Source organism: Propithecus coquereli, unplaced genomic scaffold, assembly GCF_000956105.1.
Source record: "Propithecus coquereli isolate 6110/MARCELLA unplaced genomic scaffold, Pcoq_1.0 Scaffold17, whole genome shotgun sequence".
NCBI classification, from domain to species: domain Eukaryota; kingdom Metazoa; phylum Chordata; class Mammalia; order Primates; family Indriidae; genus Propithecus; species Propithecus coquereli.
In genome coordinates this window covers 5,883,621-5,908,086 of record NW_012141635.1, presented here as the reverse complement: position 1 = coordinate 5,908,086, position 24,466 = coordinate 5,883,621, and the positions used below count along the sequence as shown (strand labels likewise).

Below are 24,466 nucleotides of genomic sequence, written 5' to 3'. Positions count from 1 at the left end.
TCCTTCTCAATGCTTCCTTAGTAGGCATACAGTAGCAGTTTGTCCCAATTTTGGTGATAACTTTGATCACTTAAAGTGGTGCCTGCCAGTTGGTCCACCATAAAGTTACTTTTTTTTCCCTTTATAATTCATATGTGTCTTATAGGGAAGATACCTTGAAACACACACATGCTGTTTCTCACACTTCAACACATTAGTTTAATATCCACCAATGATTTTTGCCTGAAATAGTTATTACTGTGGTGGTTGCCAAATGGTGACTAAATCCATCATTCCTTCTATTTTAATTTGAATCCTACTATAAGGAAGAAACTTCTCCTCCTCTCCCCCTATTCATTCTTTCATTCATTTTTATATCTGAATGGATTTACACATTCTTATATTCTCTAGGTTACAATGTTACCCTATTACTTATTTTCTTTCTCTAATTGTCCTAGATTTGGCCACTGGGAGCCCCTCAAGCTGGCTTCTTGATAAGTCTTCATTATTTTCGAGCTTTTTCTTATGTTCTTATACCACAAAATGTTCCAGGTTCATCTTGACCTTTTCCTGTGCAAGTCTGGAATCACCCATTTCTCTAAGCCCTACTTCTTTTTTTGGAGAGAAAAGATACATATATATATAGATACAGACACATTTAGAAACTATGTATGAGTGCTAGGTTCTTATTATCTAATCTCTTGTATGTTTTGCATTTTATATAACCATTTCCATTTATGTGTATTGTTTCTTTGATGAATCTTGTCTATATATTTGGAAATATTCTTTAAAAAAATTAGGGGGTCTGTTTCTTCAGTTTAACTATGAATAATTGTCAGTGTTAGGGAAATCATTACCTCAAGTCAGCCACGGAATGACAGAATTTAGAGGCACTGATTATTATAGGATACAGTCATGTACCACATAACAACCTTTTGGTCAACAGTGGACTGCAATGGTGGTCCCATAAGATTATAATACCATATTTTTACTGTACCTTATCTGTGTTTAGGTAATTTTAGATACACAAATACTTACCATTGTGTTATAGTTGCCAACAATATTCAGTGCAGTAATAGGCTGTACAGGTTTGTAGCTTAGGAGCAGTAGACTAGCTTAGGCGTTTAGTAGGCTATACTATCTAGGTTTGTGTAAGTACTCTTGATGATGTTCTCATGATGAAGATGATGTTGCCTGATGATGCATTTCTCAGAATGTAGCCCCATCGTTAAGCAACGTGACTGTTAATTATTTTCACCTATGGCTTTTAAGAACTCCAAATAGAGCGAAGGGGTTTTATAGCATAGGACAGATTCAGTTTCTTAATAGCATTCAGTAAGCAGTAAATGTCATGGGTAGTAGATGTTCAGATCTGGAACCAATTTTTCCAACTTGAATCAGCAAAAGTTTGTATTCTTTTATTTATATTTTCAACTTTTTAATGTATATCAACTTTTTAATATATGATCATTTCCCCCATTTGCTGCATATTGGAATAGATCTCGTTTTGTCTTACATTTGGTGCAAATGAGACTTAAATGGACTTAGGTAGAATCTTAAATTCTTCCCTTTATGATGGATTTAATTTCATTCTTAATCTTTTTCAGATATCTTTTCTTTCTCAAGTTATCAGGATTTGTTTGCAACTAAAGAGAAAAAAATTCCTCCTTTCAGTCTTAATGCTCTTGTTTCTCATAGTAGGAGAAGCAAAAGGAAAACAGAGAAACATTAGAAAATGACTGCAATCTGGGAATTGATAGTCTAATATTAATTAAACAATTCCTTAAGATGTGATAACTTTGCCTGAAACAGTGTTTTTTAAATTACAAATAATTTTACATTCTTTATGAAAGCAGTATGTGCTTTGTAGAAAATTAGAAAACATAAATATGTAAAAATAAGAGAATTAGTACCATATTCTTACCACCCAAAGACTTTTCACTGGTAATACTTTTGTTATATTGCTCTATGTGCAGACACACCCAAACACACTCACATTGTACTCAAAAAGTCAGTGGTCTGAATCACTTGTAGAGTCCATGTGCCCCGATCCTGGCTCTTTCGTTTAAATTTTGGTAACATACTTGTGAGAATGTGTTATTGCTCTACTGTGGTGTTTGGTTTGAGCATTTTCTAAATCAGTCTATGTTTGCTTAAATCAGCTCTTATTTTTTGTATTCTATCTCAGAGTGTTTTATACATAATTCTCAAGCAAAAAATCAGTATTCATTGTAATTTAAGGGAATTTAGGTTTAAATTTCTAGTTAGGAAGGTAATTTTGTTCTATGAAAAGTTGTTTCTGATGTCTAATAAATGTACTCTTCATAGCTTCTGCGTAAAGATTTCTTTTTAAAAACGAAATCTGACTTTTTCAGAGTAATTTTTTAATTATATCAATAAATTTAATAGAGGTTATTTGACCTTATTCAAAGTAATTGATGTAGTGACTCTTTGGGAAGTGAATCTTTGGGAGGTGAACTGTTTCTCATTTTATAGTTAATAATCATGGGTATTTGGGAATATATGTCAGTATTTATTAGGACAGTACCATCATCAAGCATAAAACACTGAATATATTTTATATCTGCTGCTAGCTTGTAAGATAGTTACCATCATCAGACATAAGATGTTGAATATGTTTTAATATCTGCCCTTAGGTTATATACTCTTTTCTTTAATTAACATATGCTATTGTAGAAATAGTAATACATTAAGTAAACTGTTTCAGTGATAAATATAACAATATTTATAGAATAAAACAATTAAGTTTCTCAGGAAAATATGTATTTAATAACATTTTTATTATTTCGGTAGGCTCAGCTTAGTCTAGATTCTTCTGGAATATTTGCTATTAGCTTTTTAGGTGACTTGTGTACACAAACATAAGAGAATATGAGTATTTACGACATTTTTTATTAATGTTCATTTTTGAGCCTGGAATTGTCTTAGAATAAGCTTATTTGATGAATGCTGTAAACAAATGCAATTTTATGGAAAAGAATACCTGTTGAAATTAGAAAAGGCCAGTTCTAATTTTTCATTTTTTACCTACCCTTTTATATTAGGGAAAATGATCTGGAGGTATTAGGACACTTGGAGAAATTTGAATGGGTTCTGTGGATTAGATAGTATTGTATCAATGGTAATTTTCTTATTTTGATGGTTGTACTGTTGTTATGTAAGGGAATAGCTTTGTTTTGGGGAAGTCAACACTGAAGTATTAGAAATAATGGAGTATTATGTCTGCAACTGATTCTCAAATGGTTTTGGAAAAAAATGAGTGTGTATGTGTTGGTGTGGCTATTTAGAGACAGAATGGTAAGAGAAATGTAGTAAAATGCTAATAATTAAGGAATCTGGAGGAAATATATGGGACTTATTTACTATTCTTGAAACTTCTGTAAGTTTAAATTTATTTCAAAATTAAAAAGATTTGATGGGGGAAGATTGAGTAGATGTTTTAAAATTAAACTAACTCATAAAAGATACTGCATTTAAAGATATTTAAAACTGCAAGGGACTTTAGAGATCTGTTCTAATTCCATTAGACCTTAAGAATATGGCAAATTAGATTTAATAGTAGTTTACCACTGGTTTATCAAGTATTAATCAGCATGATACTAAAATATTTTCTTAAAGGGTCACAGATGAACCATGTCTCTTAGTGTATGGTTTGGTATTTTGATTTTTGGTGGGGTGGTTAGTGGTCCTCAGTGAATCTTGTATCTGAGTATAATATAGCCATAGTAATTAATACCCAGAAGAAAAGGAAAACTTAAAGGAGTAGACTGTGAAATGAGTATGTATTCTAATCAAACATGGTTGGTTGATTTTTAAAAAATGGCAAGATATGGAACCTGTATCTTACGTTCCATTCAGGGTCTCTACCGGATAATGAAACAGTTACAGCTAATGGTCCCTGTTAGTGCTGTTTGAAGAATTTCAATAACATAATTAGCCATTATGAATGATTCTATACATTGTAATAATTATTACTGTGTCCTTATTTATATAAGGATCACTATCAAAAATATATTAGGTCTGATTGGGCAACATAGTGTACATGTGAGGAGGACCATTAAAATTAAAAGTCTTGTTAGTGAGGAAACTGTATTTTAAGGTCAGTGAGAAATTTTTTTTTCCTAATAAGAAAAAAGCTGTGAAACTAGTTGTTTGTAACAGGAAAAAAATAAGTAGCAAGAAATATACTAGAATTTCTTTTATAGTGTCTATTTTGGAAAATTACTTCATTTGAGATCTGAATTAGAGCACTTTATTCAGCTGAATAAAGTTCTTTTGACTTATTTTTATTGCCTTAATTTGTATTTAGTATTTTTAGTAAATGAAATTTTAAGGCAGCCTAACAATTTGATGCGGGTTTTAAAGTTTGTATTTACGGAGCTTACTATATGCATACATTGAGATCTAATACTAGTAATTGGATCAATACTTATTTTAATATGGGTTTAGCTGAGTTAATTTTTAAAATTATGAAGAGAGGCTTAGCTAAACTAATTCATAAGTAAGATTATAGTAAGCATACATCATGCTAATAAGGAGAATTTATTTCCTTCAAGTTATTCTTTAGCAATGATAGCAATCCTATCATTTCTACCATTTTTGTGTTTTAGCACATCTCTTTTTTTTTCTGTAGTTGGAGATTACCTGTTCATCGTCTTTGGTATATATTGACTCCTTATAGATAGAGAGTATAAACATAGCAGGCATAAGTTGTTGGTCATTCCTGCAGAAATGAGAAGGGAAAAATGTGTGGTTCTTACCTCCTTTTTCTACATTTCAGCAGAACATGTTGAGTGGGTTTGAGGTTTTTGACAAAATGAAAATGGCAGAAGGAAAGGATAAACATATTTCATTGAATTCCTTTATTTTAGTTCTTTTTAACAAAATCTAAATGTACCAGTATGGAGCTATTACATATATCAGTTATTCCATATACTAGCTATGCAATCTTGTACAAGTTATCAACCTCTCAACCTTAGTCTCCTCATCTGTAAAATGGAAAAAAGAGCTCCTACCTCATAGTGTTGGTTTGAGAATTAAATGAGTTATATAAGCATATAAAAAAATTATAACAACATCTAGCACATGGTAAGATCTGTGTGTTCGTTATTATCTTTAAATGTATTATTTATTATTTGGAATTATTTTGCAGAGGAAATAGGAAAAATTGAAGTGCTATTGATGTTCAGGTAACAAATCTTTTATTAAGCTTTAGAAATGATTAGAATGTTGTTTGTATTTAGGCAGTTAGGAAGAAAATTATTTTTTAATATGGATATTTGTTTTGTTTTAATAGGTATCAGCAGATGTTGCATACAAACTTGGTATACCTTGCTACAATAGCAGATTCTAATCAAAATATGCAGTCTCTTTTACCAGCAGTAAGTACCTTTAAAATAGTATGAAGTAGACAGTCTTTACAGTTATATGTGGTATAACACATTTTTGTTGAATGATTTTTGAGTTTTGTTTAGTAAATCCTGCCTTACTCTGAGAACATGAAAGTATTCTGTATTATCTTTTTAAAAGCTTTATTGTTTTGGTTTCATATTTAATTTGAGTTAATTCACCTAGAGTTGATTCTTACCCTGAGGAAGTTATTAATATATTCATTTACCCATCCACTCACCTATTTATTTATTTTAATTTTTATTTGCACAAGTAATTTGTTAATAAATCTGAAGTATTTCACAGTAAGTTCCAGACTTCATAAAATTTCACCGGTAAATACTATACTTCAATGTGCATCTCTAGCAGATAGGACTATTATCCCACTCAGTGAAGTTAACTGTAATTTTGTAATGTCTTTCAATACCCAATCTGTTTTCAATTTTTATTAATTATCTAAAAAACCTAAATGTTTTAAAAGTTGTTTGCCTCAGAATCCAAACAAAGTCCACATACTGCGTTGGTCGATATGTGTCTTAAGTCTCTTTTAATCTGTATCAGTTTATCCATTTAAATCTCCATTTATTTGTTAAAGAAACTGGGTCATATGTTTTGTAGAATTTTTCACATTCTGGATTTGGCTCATTGTATCCTTATGGTCCTTTAATATGTTCTGTCTCTCTTATTTCATGTAAACTGATAATTAGAGAGACTAAATTAGAGTTAGGTTGAATTGTTTTGTCAAGAGTATTTCATTGGTGGTGCTTTGTATTTCCTATTGTATTACATCAGTTTGGTGGTTCCATTTTTAGTAACGTTAAGATTGATCCGTGGGTACAGTTGATACCAGCATCAGTACATTTTAAAGTTCCCTATCTACCTTTCACTTAATGGTTTTTGTAGTCACTGATGCTTGTTGACGAGATCCTTTATTTGATTTTGGGGTCACAGTGTGGGGAATTTCTAATTTTACAATTCCTCCTGCATTTATTAGCTATAATTCTTTAAAAAAAAAAAAAAAAAAAAAAACTTCTTTTCACCAAATGTTTGGTTATCCTGAAATTGGAGAGTCCATATAGGAAAGTCATGATAAAGGCTTGATTCTAACTTTGTCAATTTTCAGAATAGCTAGTTGGTCTCTAGTAACCTATGAAGGTGACCAGTGGTTTTTTTCTTTTTTTATCTGAACTTACAAATTTTTATATTTTTAATGTGTTTAAATCCTTTGCAATAATTCTTTGTGGTGTTCAAATTTTGTTTCTTTGATCAGCATAAGCCTCTTCATTTGGCTCCTGTGTCCTTCTGATGTGACTCTAGTATTCTTTTATAGCTTCTTGGCTTTCAGGATTTGAGAGAGATGTCAGGCTAATTATATTTTATGCCTTAGAACTGGAATCAGCTATATTTTAAGTTTTTGTTTTTTTTTAATTTAATGGGAATTAGTATTTAGAGACCACAATTTGGGTACTCGGGGCATTCATTATTACCAAGTTTTCATTGTTTCCAGGCCTTTTTAGTGTGCATGATTAGTAACACATCTTTAAAGTAAACATATCTTCAAAAACAGAAAGAAAGTATTGAGTTCTTAGTGATATTTCCACTTCAGGAAAGGATTTTTACTTAGTTTTGATTTTATATATTAGTATCTTCTCCCTCTAATAATCTTGGTTACTTATTGACATTACTATAGTTGCTTATTTGCTTTATACTATTATACTATATGTAAAAAATACTTTCAATTATAACAGTACCAGAATTGCCGCTAACAATAAGATACTTGTCCCTAAGATACATCCCACTCAGGATATTTAACCAGGAAGGTTTTTTTTGTACTTGAAATAGTTCTTCATGTGGGTATTGTCATGAACTTGATTACCAACTAGGTAGAATTTACTTTTGTGAACAGTGTGAGGAATAGGTTCAATTTCATTTGTTCCCATATGGATAGTGCTCTGTCCCATTTTCATTTATTGGAAAAACGAAACAAAATACCTTTTCTCTGTTTTGTCATGCCACCTGTGTCACACCAGGTATCCATATATGTTCGCGTCTTTGTCTGATCTCTTTATTCTGTTCCACTGATCTGTTTTTATAAATTCCACTATCTTGTCACACTTGATATATATTAGAGAAGTTCTTATTCCTTATTTTTTTCAAGACTATCTTGGCTAATGGTCCTTTGCATTTCCATATACACTTAAAAACATCAGTATGTCAAGTTATAGATACACATTGATAATCTTGTTGGGATTTTTATTGTGATTACTTTCACTTTAAATCTGGGGTGAATTGATATCTTTACAAAATTGAGTTCCAGATAATGAGAATCGCATAAATTTTCATTTATTTAGTCCTTTAATGTCTGTCAGTGAAGTTTTATGATTCTCTGTGTAAAGGATTTGCACATCTCTCATTGGACTTATTACTAGATACTTCATATTTTTGAGGCCATTTTAAATGGTGTCTTTGTTTTTTCAGTTTTATTTTCTCAATGCATTTGTTTACATAAAAATGCAATTGACTGTGAATCTCATAATCTTTTTCAACTCTTATTTCTAACAATTTTTCTGTGGATACTTTCAGTTTTCTATATTCACGATCATATCATTTGTGAATAATGAGTTTTGTTTCTTTCTTGCCAATCCTTATACTTTTTATTTCTTTCTCTTGCCTTACTTTTTCTGGCTAGGACCTCCATCCAGTACATTCCTGAATAGAAGTGATGATAGAGGACATCCTTGTCTTGTTCCTGATCTCAAAGGGAAATCTTACACTGTTTGGCCATTAAGTATGATGTTTGCTGTAGTGTTTCGTAGATAACTTTTATCAGATTAAGGAAGTTTCCTTCTGTTTCTCATGTTCTAAGTAAGAATTTGTATCTTGAATGGATGTTAAATTTTATCACATACTTCGGTTGCACCAAATGACATGACCATAAGTTTTTTCTTCTTTAATCTGTTAATGTAAAATACACTGATTTACTTCTTAATGCTCAGTCAATCTTGCATTTTTGTGATTAACCTACTTGTTCGTGACCCACTTGGCCATGGTCTTTTTAAAAAGTTGCTATATTCAATTTGTTAAAATTTTGATCAGGATTTTTGCATCTTTGTTCATGAGTATAATTGACCTATAATTTTACTTTCTTATAATGCCTTTGTATGGTTTTTATCGTGAGGTTATGCTGGCTTTATAAAATGAGCTGGAAAATTTTCCCACATTTTCTTGTCTGGAAGAATTTGCATAATATAGCTGTTAATTCTTTCTTAATTGGTTGGTATAATTCTTCAGAAAAACCATCTGGATCTGGAGTTTTCTTTGTGGGAAAGCTTTATTTACTTATTTTTTTAATGGCTATCAGACAATTTATATGTTCCTATATTTTATAAGTCACCTATTTTGGTATGTTGTGGCATTTACCATTTTAATAAATTTGAAAATTCATTAGCATGAAATAAAAGTTCATGAAATAATCTTATCTTTCTAATGTCAACAGGATCTGTAGTGATATTCTTTTTTATTTTTGACATAATTATTTGTGCCTTCTCTTTTAAAATATTTTTGTCACACCAGGTATCCATATATGTTCGCGTCTTTGTCTGATCTCTTTATTCTGTTCCACTGATCACTCTTGCCAGGTGTTTACTATGTACGTTTTTTAATCTTTTCAAAGAATCAGTTTTTGGCTTGGGTTGCAGCATTTTTCAAACTTTCTGGTTTTAGAAGCCCATTACATTCTCCAAAATAATTGAGAACTCAAAAGAGTTTAATGTGGGTTATATCTATTAATATAAATTATACATTTTTCTGTTTTTAAATTAAAACTGATAAATTAAAAAAATTAGTTTACTTAACAATACCAGTAGTAACCTATTGCGTGTTAACATAAATAACATCCTTTAAAGGAAGAATAACTGTCTTTGAGAACCAATTTAGTGAGATAAATGACATCAGTTTATATTTTTGTAAATCTCTTTTAAATGTCTGGCTTAGTAGAAGACAGCTGTATTTTCTTTTCTTTTTTTTTTTTATACAGGGTCTCATTCTTTTGCCTGGTGTAGAGTGCAGTGGCATCATTATAGCTCACTACAACCTCAAACTCCTGGGCTCAAGAAATCCTCCTGCCTCAGCCTCCCCAGTAGCTGGGACTACAGGCCTGTGCCACCACACCCAGCTAATTTTATTATTTTTTTGTAGGTACAATGTCTTGCTATTGCCCAGGCTATTCTAGAGCACCTGGCCTCAAGCAATGTCCTGCCTCAGGTCCCAAAGTGCACGATGGATTACAAGGATGAGCCACTGTGCCTGGCCTACAGCTATATTTTCATAATCTACTTCTGAATTCAGTCTATTGTAATATGTTGTTTTGGTTGAAGTAGAAGAAGAAAATCCAGTGTCACATAGATATTTATTTGGGGGAAGAATATTTTAATAGCCTTTTCAGATTTTTGTGGATAATCTTGTTTGATATTACAGTAGATCTCAACAAGTATTTTTTTTAAAGGTTAGTTGCGGTGTGGAATCTGAAATTATATCAATACATTTTTCCTATTGTGGTACATTTAAGTCCATTGGTCTCTCTTATACTTTGAATTAATCTTTTACTCATGCATAATTTCGTAACATACTTTGGTCATTTGGAAAATACAAGTTCACTGAGTTAGGCAGTTCTTCCAAATGTTAACATATTTTATGTAATACCAAAGACCACATTTCTTAAAATTATCACTAACCTCATCAGAAAATTCTCTAAGTATTGAGATGCTGTCTAGCTCAAGGTAGTAGATATGTTTTTGGCACATTTCCAGCTCTTGTGTGAAAACTCAGATTTGATATTGGCAACAAATGCTGTCGGTTGTTTTTCTGTCTCACTATATTCATTTTTTGAGAAAATGTCTGCCAAATACTTAAACCTGGACAAATATAGTTAGCAATTTTTCTTTCAAGTAAAAATGGTGTTCCGTGAAAACAGTGTCTAGTTCAACTAGCAACTCAATCACAAAATGCTATTTGTTGATCTTACTTTGGTTCTCAGCAGATAATGTTTATTATTTTCCAACTATTTCACTGAATATTTAAAAGGTAAGGGGAATTTAATAAATTAATAATTTTTGCTGCCTCATTAAGTACATTTTTAAGTGAAACTGGCTTTTCTTTCTTTAACTGCAAGTGTGTGGCAGTCAGTAATACAATAACTAATAATGGAGTTTGGTGCCATTGCCTTGATGCATACTAAGTTTCCAGCAATTATATCCATTGTTGCTTTTGTACCATCATTGTAAATACGCATCAAAAGTAAACATCATCTTAGTATTACTATGGAAATAGTTTTGATGTTGAGGACCTCCTAAAAGGATCTCTCTTTTTTTTTAAGACAGAGTCTTACTCTGTTGCTTGGACTAGAGTGCCGAGGCGTCAGCCTATCTCACAGCAACCTCAAACCCTGGGGCTCAAACAATCCTTCTGCCTGAGCCTCTCATGTAGCTAGGACAACAGGCATGCGCCACCATGCCCGGCTAATTTTTTCTATATATTTTTAGTTGTCTAGCTAATTTCTTTTTGTTTTTTAGTAGAGACGGGGTCTCTCTCTTGCTCAGGCTGGTCTCGAACTCCTGACCTCAAGCAATCCTCCCGCCTCGGCCTCCCAGAGCTAAAAATGTCTTGAGGATCATACTTCATGAGCCATTGCTCTGTTGTATGTTTTTGTATATGATAAATTTCTAAACTTTATTATTTCCTTCCTTTTACTTTCTTTTCGTGTGTTTTGCTGTTTTTCTGACTTTTGAGATGAATGCCTGCTCTATCAATTTTCATCCTTCCGGTAGTATATTCGTATTTATTTAATTCCAAATGTTTTCTAATTTTTATTGTTATATCTTTTTTATGCATTGCTTGATAAGTGTATTTCTTAATTTCTAACCATGAGGATTTTATTGTTTTCTTGATTGCGGCTTCATTGCATTGTTAGGTAACATTCTGTGTGATTTTAGTTATTCGAAATTAAAGAACTGATTTGTTTTGGGGTCCAACTTATGGTTAGTTTTTATAAATTTTCCATGTGTATTTAAAAGGATTATGTATTGTATAGCCACTGAGTGCAGAGTTCTCTATATGTCTGTCAGGTTAAGTATGTTAATCTTGCTGGAATCTTCTCTGGCCCTACTGATTTATTTTTTAGCCTTTGTGATGTTTTGTTTGTCCAGTTACTGAGAGATGTATGTATGTTTAAAATAATTGTGGGTGGACTGGTTTTCCTTGTAGCTCTTTTAAGTTTTTGCTTAATACAGTTTGAGGTAGTCTTAGTGGTGCATATAAATTTGAAACTGTTACAGCTTTCTGGTTCTTTGTAACATTTATCATTATGAAGTATCCCTTCTTATCCCTAACGTTATTCGTATTAAAGTTTGTTTTGTCTGATATTAGTATAGTTAAATTAGCTTTCTTTAGTGTTTCATGTTATATCTGCCTTTCTTTTTCCTTATGTTAGAGATATTTGTATTATGAATAGCATGTGTATTTGGAAAAAAATCCCCAAACTATTTTTTTTTTTTTTTAAGAGATAAGGTCTCACTGTGTTGCCCACGTTAGGAGTGTAGTGGTGACTGCAAGTCACAGCTCACTGTAGCCTCTAACTCCTGGGCTCAAGCATTCCTTCTGCCTTAGCCTCCTGAGTAGCTGGGACTACAGGCCCGGACCACTAGGCCCAGTTTATCTTGTCTTTTAATTGGAACATTAAACCTATTTATAGTGAATGTAATTACTCATATGTCTGAGTTTAAACCTACCACCAACAATGTACTTTGTTTTGTCTCATGTGTTGTATATTCATTTTTCTGTTCTTTTTTGCCTTCTTTATAATTAATATTTTCTTTTACTTATTTTCTTTGCTACTTGAGAAATTTTATGTACTTCTCTATTCTTTTAGTGGTTGCTGCAAAGATTATATTATAATACATAACTCAGACAAGGCAAGGACCATCAGCTACTTTATTTCCATTCCTTCCTTCAGTGACTTATCAATTGTTGTCATGTGCTATATGTTTACCCACAACTGATAATTATTACTGTTGTCTTTTTTTTTTTTTTTTGAGACAGAGTCTTGCTCTATCGCTCTGTCACCAAGGGGAGAGTGTAGTGGCGTCTGGCTCACTGCAGCCTCAAACTTCTGGGTTCAAGTGATCCTCCTGCCTCAGCCTCCTGACTAGCTGGGACTACAGGCATGCGCCACGACACCTGGTTCAGTTTTAAATGTTAGTAGAGATGGGGATCTTGCTCTTGCTCTTGCTCAGGCTGGTGTCGAACTCTTGAGCTCAAACAATCTTCCCACCTCGGCCTCCCAGTATTCTAGGATTATAGGCGTGAGCCACTGTGCCCGGCCCCTATCATTACTGTTTATTTTTTAAAGTCAGTATTCATTTAACTCGTCCACATAGTTACTATTTCTAAATGGGAAGAGGCATTAGATTCTGGAGTATTTGAAGTAGGACTAACAAGATTTGAGTTACTGAACAGATTTAAAGGGTAGGAGAGAGTGTTTGGAGACTGACTGATAATGGTGCCATTCACTAACATGAGTATATAAAAGCATGTCTTTAAAAAAAATTTTTTTTAAATTTCAGAATATTATGGGGGTACAAACACTTTTGTTATATATATATTGCCTTTGCACTGCCTGGGTCAGAGCTATAAGCGTGCCCATCCCCCAGAAAGTGTGCACCACACCCATTAGGTGTGAATTTACATATCCCCTTTGCCCCCCTTCCCACCTGCTGGACACCCAATAAACGTTACTTTCATATGTGCACATAAGTGTTGATCAGTTAGTATCAATCTGATGGTGAGTACGTGTGGTGCTTGTTTTTCTATTCTTGTGATACTTCACTTTGAAGAATGGGCTCCAACTCCATCCAGGATAATGCAAGAGGTGCTAGATCACCATTTTTTTTTTATGGCTGAGTAGAACTCCATGGTATACATACACCACATTTTATTAATCCACTCATGTATTGATGGGCACTTGGGTTGTTTTCACATCTTTTCAGTTGCGAATTGTGTTGCTGTAAACATTTGAGTCAAAAAGCATGTCTTAATCTAAAAAGAAGGCTGAAAGCTGATTGGAATTGCTTATCCTATTTTTTACTTAGTTCATTATGAGTTTAAAATACCTCCAATTTAACTGAATATACTTTTTGAATTTTAAATTTATTAAAGACACTTTGAGGCCAGGTGTGGTGGCTCACACCTATAATCCTAGCACTCTGGGAGGCCGAGGTGGGAGGATCGCTCAACCTCAGGAGTTTGAGACCAGCCTGAGCAGGAGAGACCCTGTCTTTACTGAAAATAGAAAGAAATTAGCTGGACAACTAAAAATATATAGAAAAAATTAGCCAGGCATGGTGGCACATGCCTGTAGTCCCAGCTACTCGGGAGGCCGAGGCAGGAGGATTGCTTGAGCCCAGGAGTTTTAGGTTGCTGTGAGCTAGGCTGATGCCACGGCACTCTAGCCTGGGCAAGAGACTGAGACTCTGTCTCAAAAAAAAAAAAAAGACACTTTGAATAGTATTCTGTACAAAGAATAAAAGTCTGACTTATTAATAAGAGTTGATTTAGAGTATGTAGTCTTAAGTTTTATATATTGTTTTTGATTTTCTAAGTTGCATTTTTTTGGTGATGTCATACTTGATGTTTTGATCAACCTTTGGGCAGCACTTAAATTGACTGTTTCTTCCACAGGCTTTTTAGTAAAAATGATATATTAGTCTTCAAGTTCAGTGACTGTGCTGGCAGAGCATCTGTTAAGGGTGTGGTCCCCAACCCCTGGGCTGCAGACCAGTACCAGTCCGTGGTCTGTTAGGAACTGAGCTACACATCAGGAGGCGAGTGGCAGCAAGCCAGCGAAGTTTCATTTGTATTTACAGTCCCTCCCCATCGCTTGCATCACCCCATAAGTTCCCACCTGTCAGATCAGCAGAGGAACTATATTCTCATAGGAGCACAAACCCTATTGTAAACTGTGCATGTGAGGGATCTAGGTTGCACAGTCCTTATGAGAATCTAATGCCTGATGATCTGAGGTGGAGCTGAAGTGGTGATGCTAGTGTTGGGGAGCGGCTGCAAATACAGATTATCATTAGCAGAGAGGTTTGACTGCACAATAAACGTAATGCATTTGAATCATACTGAAACCATCCCCCGCCCACTGTCTGTGGAAAAATTGTCTCCAGTGAAGCCATTCCCTGGTTCCAAAAAGGTTGGGGACTGCCGTGTTAAGGTACTTCATTGACTAAAATTTAATATTATAGAATTTCTTTTTTATAGATGTGATCCAAGTAAAGCGAAGGAACACGTGGTTAGAGCTGTGGAACGTTTTGAAGATTAGCAAGGTGTACTACAATTGTAAAATTTAACTAAATTTGTAGCATAGATAATTTTGATATGGTTAGAACATTAAACCCCCCTCCAAAAAAAATCATACAGAAACCTCACCTGTCTTCCACTTTCTTTTTATGCAAGTAAAAGCAAATATAAATATATACTTTGCTGTTTTCTATACAAGTAAAACCTTGTCATGTACACTGTTCTGTACCTTTTTAGTTATAATTTTTTAAAAAATGAAAGGATCTATATTCTCATTTAAAGTTATAAAAAGAACTTTTCTTAAATATTCACACCATTTTTAGAATGTTTTAAGTGTTTGTTAAACGTGATAATATTTGGTAAGGATGATAATATTGATTATTTTCTTCTTTGAAACTTGTTCTTTGGCTTCTGTGATAGTTTTCTTTTTACTAAACTCTCTGGCTGCTCAGCTCATCATCTTTAACATGACCGTCAAATGTTGATGTTCTCTTCTTGAGCATTTTCTCACTGTACACATTCTTCCTGAAAGATTTCATCTATACCCCTGGTTTCCCATATTCTCGACTTCAGGTTCTGTCTATGCATGATGGTTCCCAAATATGGATCTTTTCGCATAAGTGTGAGACATGAATCCAGCTTCCAACTGACATACCTATTTGGATATTTCGCAGGCTTCTAAACACAATATGAACAAAACTTATTTCCCCTGTTGTTCCCTGCTGTAAAAAGGGAATAATGTCTACAGCCAGCATTTTCATATTTCCTGTCTCAAGTGAGTAGTGTAAACTAAACACTTAATTCCCTTAATCAGAAGCATAGTGGTCATAGCAAGAGTTCTTTCTCCCCTTTCTTCTGCTACGGCTTGGTCTCCAAGTCTTTTTCTTTCTCTTGTACCTAGCATGGTGCTGCACAGTAAAAAGTGTCTAATTAAAACATTTTGATATTAAAAACAGGAAGAAAACTACAGATGCAATGTCTTTGAAGTGTTTATTTTTATGAGATTCAGTACAAATTAAGACATCAATATTTATCTGATCTTGAGGTGAGGGAGGCTTTGTTGAAAATAAAAGCAAAGAAGGATTTAATTCCTTTAAAAACGTAGAGCAAAACCTTTTTATGTACACTAAAAAAATTCTGTAGTCTAAAGACAACTCAACAGATAGTTACACTGTAATAATACATGCTATTTTAAAAATCCTATGTATTTGAAATAGTAGAAGTGATTAATTCTGCTATTGATAACTAGGGAAAGTTCCACAAAGAAGGTAACCCTGTATTTTGTAGAGAATTGCTCTATGGGGCACATTTTTCTGAATCGATATAACAGGGAGCATTTTACCAGCATTGTTGCCTATCTTTCATATATCTTGGGAAAAAAGTCATATTAACTGTTTGCTGGACAGTATATATAAAATTCAGATGACTATCTGATTTAGTCTAGGTAGGTAAATAAATTAGTTATCTCTTACTATGAAGAGTAGAAATGTTTGTGTGTGTGAAATTTGTTTTTGTTTTTTTCCTAGAACTGTATTACAATTAGTGGAATTAATTTGCGAAGGTACTAGAGCACCTAAATAATGTGTCTAGCTGCCTCCTACGAGAAACAGAATTTCTTTTCTGTTAGCTAAGAAAAAAAAAATTAAGTAATTCACTGTTATTTTTATAAGTACCCAAAAGTATTTACACAAAGCAATTGATTGAAGCATTGTTTATATTAGCAAAAAAAAAAAAAAACAAACTAGGAACAGGTGTCAGTATTGAAGATGAGTTAAAAAACTGTAACAGCTTTTCAGTTGAATTCTACACTTTTGGATGAGGTCAAGTTGTATACTAATAAAAAATAATGTCTACAGTAGAATAAACCTAACACCTATAATCCCAGCACTTTGGGAGGTTGAGGTGGGAGAATCACTTGGGGCTCAGGAGTTCAAGACCAGTGTGGGCAACAACATATTGAGGCCCCATCTCTACAAAAAATTAAAGAATTAGCCTGGTGTGGTGGCATGTGCCTATAGTCTTAGCTACTTGGGCTGCTGAGGTGGGAGGATCATTTAAGCACAGAAGTTAGAGGTTACAGTGAGCTATGATGATGCCACTGCATTCCAGTCTGGGCTACAGAGTGAGACCCTGTTTCCAAAAAAAAAAAAAATACTGTGACCTTGATTTTTAAAAGTAAATATATGCTATGTATATGTATTATTAAAATGTTTTCTGGAGATAGGCATCCAAGCTTTGAGATTGGTTCCTATTTGTATTGTTTTTGTTCTTTATAACGATTATACATTACTTTTATAATCTAATTGGTATAGATATAAAAATAATATAAAAAATAAATGCAAGATTAAACAAATATATTCTGTTTCTTAACAGATGGTATTATTACAACCTTAAGAAAAGGTTAGAGTCCTATCTTGCCGTATTTTAGGAGTGGATTTATTTTTGTATTTTGTTTGAAGTATATTCCAGAGAATTCCCCTGTTCTGGGAAGAGTAAGGCATTTATTTTTTGTTATTTAACATTACTGTGTATGAATTTGGAGTGACTTTTTAGTAATTAACATCCTCAGAGTTTGGTGTAGATAAAGTATAATGTCACATTTTTTTTGTGGTTGGAATGTTTGCTACTTATAAAATAGAGGAAGATTGAATTTAATGAGGAAACTGGTACTAAAACTGAGGGGAGTATAGTTAGTAAATGAATCATTCTGGTGCCTATGCCCAGAAATTTGGAGAATCATCATACTGTGAAAATAAGTGAGAAATATTATTAGTTATGGAAGTTCTGGTCGGGTTTTATGATAGGACTAAGTTCTCTACTAAGCTATCTTCTTGGGGGACAAGATGGCATGATGACAATTGATGAGATTATTAAATTCAAGAAATCAATTGGTAAGGTCTAAAGCCTGCATATGATAGATTCAAGGCTACCCATGATGGCATCCTGAAATTTCTTGTAGGAATGAGTGAAGAGTAGAGTTTCACGTATGTGTGGGAGATTGATTTAGGACTAGGAAGTGAGTACGATATTGATGGAGTTTTTGTATTCAGTCTTGTTGACTAACCAAGTCTCTTTCATTTGTATATGTAGAAATTATCTCTTTATCAGCTTTAGAAAGTTTTATTTTTATATATATCCTATTTTGAATAATAATTTTTTAGAATCTCCTGTTTATTTCTATGTGTCATTTTAGTGCCTCCTTGTGGGGAACTATATTAATGACAGTTATGCTAATGACAGTTATACAGATAAAGGATTATTAAACTAAAAATTATATTTTACAGTGATATGTTTATATTCTAAAGAAATATTGAAGATAATTTAATGGAATTATTTGTAGTTTTATGTTTAATCATTTAAATTTGAGAGTTTATTAATTTTTTTTACTGAATATTAAGTGTCTACTGTGTGTTGCACAGTAGTAGTTAGGTACTTTTGGAACATCAGTGAACAAAACAGACACATATTTCTACCTTCTTGGGCTTCATGTGCTATCAGACAAGACAAGTGTAATAAGTAAATAAATCATATATCATGTTGGATGATAAGAGCTATGGAAAGGGAAAAAAATAGAGCAGGACACATGTATTGGGAATGCATGGTATAGGGGATGGAATTTGCAATATGAAATAGAGTGGTTAGTGTAGATTTCATTGAGAAGGTGATGTTTGAGCAAAGACTTGAGGAAGAGAGTTTTAGGCAAGTAGTGGAAAGGTTCTTAGATGAAACTGTTCCTCCGTTGTTCAAGGAACAACATGAAGGTTGTTGTGGCTAGAGCAGAATAAATTAAGGAGGTGATGTGTGGGCAAGATCATACAGGGCTATTGTAAGGACTTTGGCTTTTCCTCTGAAATTGGAAGCTATTCGAAGATTTTGAGCAGAAGAGTCAATTGATATAACACAAACTAATTCTGACTACTATGTGGAGAATTAATGTATAGTAGCATGGATCAAAGCAAGGAATACAGTTAGGAGGCTACTGTAATAATCAAAATGAGAGGTATGAGGGTGGTTTGCATGAGGGTGATAGACGAGGGAGGTGGTAGTTAGAAGTGGTCAAATTCTGGGTATATTTTAAAGATAGAGCCTAAAGCTATGCTGAAAATTGAATGTAGGGATGGGGGATGAGAAAAAGAGAAGTGTTAGGGATGACTTCATGGTTTTTGGCAGAGCAGCTGGAAGGGTGGAATTCACATCACTGAGACTATGGATAAGGCAATTTGAGAGTGGGAACAATATCAGGGATTCATGTCTGATAGACTTCCAAATGGAGATGGGAAGGTGGAGTAAGCAATTTTGACACTTAAAAAACCATATGAAAGTTGACAGAAAGATACTGGCCTCTAATTTAATTTTGAAGTGTTGATAGGATCATTTTTCATTTAACAAATGTTTATCGACTACCTCTATTTGATACTAAATGACTGGGGGCTCCAATAATGAGCAAATATAGTCATAGACCAGTCCTTACAGAACTTAATGTATAGCAGGGAAGACAGACATTAAGTAATTACAAAAACACATTTGAAATTACCACTGTAGTAAGTGCTATGAAGAGCATCTGGGACTGTGGGATCAGACAGTGGGGGCCTTATCATTCTGGTGATCAGGGAAGAAGTAACAGTTTAGGTATAATTCACATACAGTAAAATTTATCCATTTTAAGTGTATAGACGTATGTGTTTTGGCAAATCCATTTAACCACCACAATCAAGACACATCATCCCAAATCAGTACTGCTACCCCAAAAAAGTTTTCTAAATGTCCCCTTTCTGCCCATTTTTAAATTGGGTTCTCTCTTTTTTTTTTAATTAGTGATATGTAGGAGTTCTGTGTTCTGGAACAAGTCTTTTGTTGCCTATGTATATTGAGAATATCTTCTTCCAGTTTGAATATTGCCTTTTTATTCTCTTAATGGTGGTGAGCACAATTTCTAATTCAAATGAAATCCAATTTATCAATCTTTTTTTTAAATGAGTAATTCTTTCTGTGTCCTTTTGAAGAAGTAGTTTCCTATAACAAGATCATGAAGATATGCATATATTTTCTTCTAAAAGTTTGTTTATTCATTATGCATTGCAAATTAAATATTTGCGTGATCTGAACTAGGAGTCAGGGTTCATTTTTGTTCATATGATATTCAATCGATCCAGCATTTATTGGAAAGATCATTTTTTAAGCATTGAATGTAAGTTGTTTTGACTATACTCAACTCTTTGTTGTTTCTCAACTCTCTATTCTGTTCTGTTGGTCTATTTGTCTTTGCTTGCACTGACCACATCTTAATTATTGTAGCTTATAATAAATCTTATTTGGTAGTGTTCTTCAAGATTGTACTAGCTATTCTATGTCCTTTGCATTTCCATTTGAATTTTAGAATCAGCTTATGAATTTCTGCAAAAAGCCTGCTGAGATTTTGATTGGGATTGCATGGAATCTCTGGGTCAACATCAGGGAAACTGATTATCTTCACAATATTAAATCTTCCAGTCAATGAAAGTGACACAGTTCTTCATTTAGTAAACTCTTTAATTTCTCTCAACAGTGTTCCACTGTAGAGGTATTGCAGATCTCTTTTTAGGTTTATTCCTGGCAATTTGATTTTTTTAGATGCCATTGTGCAATCAGTTTTGAAATTTCACTTTCTAATTGTTTCTTGGAAATATATAGAAATGTTGATTTTTTTTATATGTTGACCTTGTATCCAGTTACCTTGCTATATTTATTTATTCTAATAGTTTTTATAGGTTCTCTTAGGTTTTCTATGTACTCAATCATGTCATCAGCAAATAATGACAATTATAAGTCTTCTTTTCCAATGTTTATTTCTTTTTACTTTTTCTATTTTATTTTTATTCTTTATACCATTAATTTGTTTGCTGGTTTATTTATTTTTCTGGATAGAAGTGATATTGATGGATATTCTTGTCCTATTCCTGAATTCAAGCGGAAAGAGTCCAATATTTTCATTAGTAAGTTGATGTTGGCTGTAAAATTTTTATACATTATGGTTTTTTTTCTTTTTTTGAGACAGGGTCTCACTCTGTAGCTCTGACTAGAGTGCAGTGTCATATGCAACCTCAAACTCTTGGGCTCAAGTGATCCTCCTGCCTCAGCCTCCTTAGTAGCTGGGACTGCAGGCGCACACCACTGTGCCCGGCTAATTTTTCTATTTTTTGTAGAGACGGGGTCTCACTCTTGCTCAGGCTGGTCTTGAACTCCTGACCTCAAGCAATCTTCTTACCTTGGCCTCCCAAAGTATTAGGATTACAGGTGTGAGCCACCATGCCCAGCCTATATTTGAGGTTTATTAGATTAAGAATGCTCCTTCTATTCTTAATTTCTGAAAGTTTTTATTATGGGTGGGTATTGAATTTTATCATATTCTTTTTCTTTATCTATTGAGATGATTATATGCATTTTACTTTGATAATTTGGTGAATTACATTGATTAATTTTCAAAAGTGAAATCAACTGGCATTCCTGGAGTAAACCTTGTAGTCGTAATATGTTATCTTTTCAATAAGTGTGGATTTGATTTGCTAAAATTTTGTTTAGTGTTTTGTGTCTGTATTCATGAGAGAGATATTGGCCTGTAATTTTCCTTCTTATAATGTCCTTATCAGATTTTGGTGGCCTCATAAAGAATTGGGAATTGATCACCCTGGTTTTTTGTTCCTTGAAAGATTGTATATGATTGGTGTTAGATATTATTTATCCTTTAATGGTTTAGAAGAATTCCCTAGTGAAGTCACCTGAGTCAGGAGATTTCTTCAGGGAAGATTTCATGAAACCATGGATTCAAATTCTCTAAGAGGGAATCATTCAGATTTTCTTATTCTTTGTGTCAGTTTCTGTAAGCTCTATTTTTCAAAGAATTTGTCTATTTCATTAAATTATCAAATGCATTGTCATAAAGTTGTTCTTAATGTCCTCTTACTATGTTCTTAATGTCTATAGGGTATGTAACTGATGCTCCCCCCTTTTAATTTCTCCAAAATTTGAGTATTCTCTTTTCTTGATTATTCCTACCAGGGGTTATCAGCTATTAATATTCTCAAAGAATTAGCTTTTGGCTTTCTTAATTTTCTTTATTCTTTTTATTTATTTTTTTTTCTTTTGAGACAGTGTCTCACTCTGTTGCCTGGGTTAGAGTGCGGTGGCGTGATCATAGTTCACTACAACCTCAAACTCCTGGGCTCAAATGATCCTCCTACCTCAGCCTCCCAAGTGGCTAGGACTACAGGTGCATGCCACCATGCCCAACTAATTTTTTAATTTTTTGTGGAGATGGGGGTCTCCCTATGTTGTCCAGGCTGGTCTGGAACTCCTGGTCTCAAGTGATCCTCTTGTCTCGGCCTCCCAAAGATCTAGAATTACAGGTGTGAGCCACCACACCTGGCCTAAATTTGTACTTTTAACACTTGCTGAAAAATGCAAGCACCTTTTGACAATTTAACTTCAGTTAGCTTGCTGTCTTTTGTGTTAGTCTAGTTCTATATTTTATACTTCTACATATGTTTAAGACAAACAAATCATTGTTACTGTATTTTAAATGCCAATATTAATTTATATTTATCTACATATATTTACTTTTCCATTCCTCTCCATTAAGTGCTCCAATTCTGTGCTTCCTTGTGAGGTCATTTTCTTTTAGTTTGATATATTCTTCTAACAAGTTCTCTTGCCTTTTTGTTCATCTGAAACTATTTTTATTTTATCTTCACTTGAAGAATACTTTCTCTTAGCACTGAATTTTAGCTTGATTGGTTTATTTTCATATTTTCTTTTTTCGTCTTAGCTTTTTAGAGATGTCATTTTATTATCCTCTATTTCCGTTATTTCTCCAAACTTGGGTGACCTTGACCCTCTTCTGTATGAAAACAAAAATCCTTTCTCCTATATTCTTGTCCAAATTTTCTGTTAAAAATTCATTTTTCACTCTCAATAGTGAGGTCATTTTTTAATAATTTAACTAATAAAACATCATTAGTTGCTGTTGCCATCATGATAAATAAAAAGGTTAATTAAAAGTAAGATGTGACACTGAGTTGTTTTTTTTTGTGAAAACTTAACAAGGTTATTAAGTGTTTAAAGAATACAAGTTAGATAAAAAATTTAAGATGAGAATTGAAGAAAAATAAAGAGCAGCTATTATCTGGATTTAGTAGTAAAGAAATTAAAATTCTGATTTTTGAATGGGTGCTGTTAGAGTAGCACTTAGTTGTTTCTTTAAATATTTGTGATTATTAACTGATTGGTGGTTTGAGTGTTTACATGTAATGGCTAAAGAACAATGTATATCTGTATTAAGTGTGCCAGAGAGAATTGTGTTCAGAAAGTCTGGAAAGGTACACAGTAATTAAATGACCATCTAAAAATGTGGGAGGAAGAGAACCACTGACATAGGAATTGATATTAGATTTCGAACATCGAAGTAGAGAAAGAAGACAGGTAGATTTGTAAAGAATAGTCTCCCTCCTGCAGGATTAAAAATGGGGATTTGGAAAGAAACTAACCATTCGCTTTTGCTATCGAAATAACCCTACGAAGGGAGCCAGGTGTTGCAGTCCATCTTATATTTATGTTTTTCCTTTCACCCTTTTGTGAACTCTCAAGGTTAGTCAGTGCTTTTCTTCAAAATTTCATTAGGAAATTTGCCAAAGGCATCCTTTTGAGGCAGCTGTCTCTGTACCCTTGGAGGCCATCAGTAATGTTTCCAATCTATAGCAGTAAGCAGCACAAAAATGTTGAACTGAACTGTTGTCTATGTTTTAAAACATTCCTCTGCTGCCACTATTTCCCCCCCACCCCAACAGTATAAAATATATCACATTTTGGGACTTACGGCTCTTCTAATTGTTATGGTGACTTTTCAGATAAAATCCATGATTAATAATAAATATATCCAAATAACAATAATGAAAGGAGACTTAATTTTTTAACATAATTTAAATCATAACAATAGACACATTAGAAATTTTCTATATAAATAAGTGAGAATTCCTTTTGTATAGAATGTTAAAATTTTTATTTTCAGTATTGAGATTTTATAAAGTAAAATATACTTTAAAGTTTGGGGTATTAAATCTGATGTTATTATATTAAGTGCATGATTAAAATGCATTAGAAGAAATTGAAATGCATTTGTGTTTTTATTCCTATGCAGTTTAATAATATAGGCAACTGTTATACCATATGCATCTTTAATATATTAGTCTAACTGTTTCTCTTGTTTTACTAAACTGTGTTCTTTCAGCCACCCACACAGAATATGCCTATGGGTCCTGGAGGGATGAATCAGAGTGGCCCTCCCCCACCTCCACGCTCTCACAACATGCCTTCAGATGGAATGGTAGGTGGGGGTCCTCCTGCACCACACATGCAGAACCAGATGAACGGCCAGATGCCTGGTAAGTTTTTCTCCTCTAAGACATTAACACCAGAGTTGCTTAGCAACTGAAACGACATGGGGGCTCAAGGGATACTAGATTGTTGATGACAAAACTGCTTTGAATGCCCCCGAGTACAAGCTCTCTTAGAGTTTGTTAGCTACAGAGCTACGTGACCTGTATTCAGTGTTTATCAGGCTGCCCTTGGGCTTTGATGTAGCTGACACACAGCATTCCTCTGATGAACAGAACTGGCTAAATTTAGTCTGTCTGAAACTATGCAATACAGTTGGTTAGAAGCTTTTTGGAAAAAAAGGCATTATGCCATG

At 33.4% G+C, this 24,466-nt stretch overlaps 1 protein-coding gene across 1 annotated transcript in view; it reads left to right on the top strand.

The window, feature by feature from the left end:
- The window catches only part of SS18 (synovial sarcoma translocation, chromosome 18), an 84,923-nt gene that overhangs the window by 6,548 nt on the left and 53,909 nt on the right, over positions 1-24,466 (top strand). The window contains exons 3-4 of the mRNA XM_012641752.1: positions 5,297-5,381; positions 24,005-24,158. Of these exons, the coding sequence (XP_012497206.1) occupies positions 5,297-5,381; positions 24,005-24,158 (239 nt within the window). The remainder of the gene's footprint in view (positions 1-5,296; positions 5,382-24,004; positions 24,159-24,466) is intronic.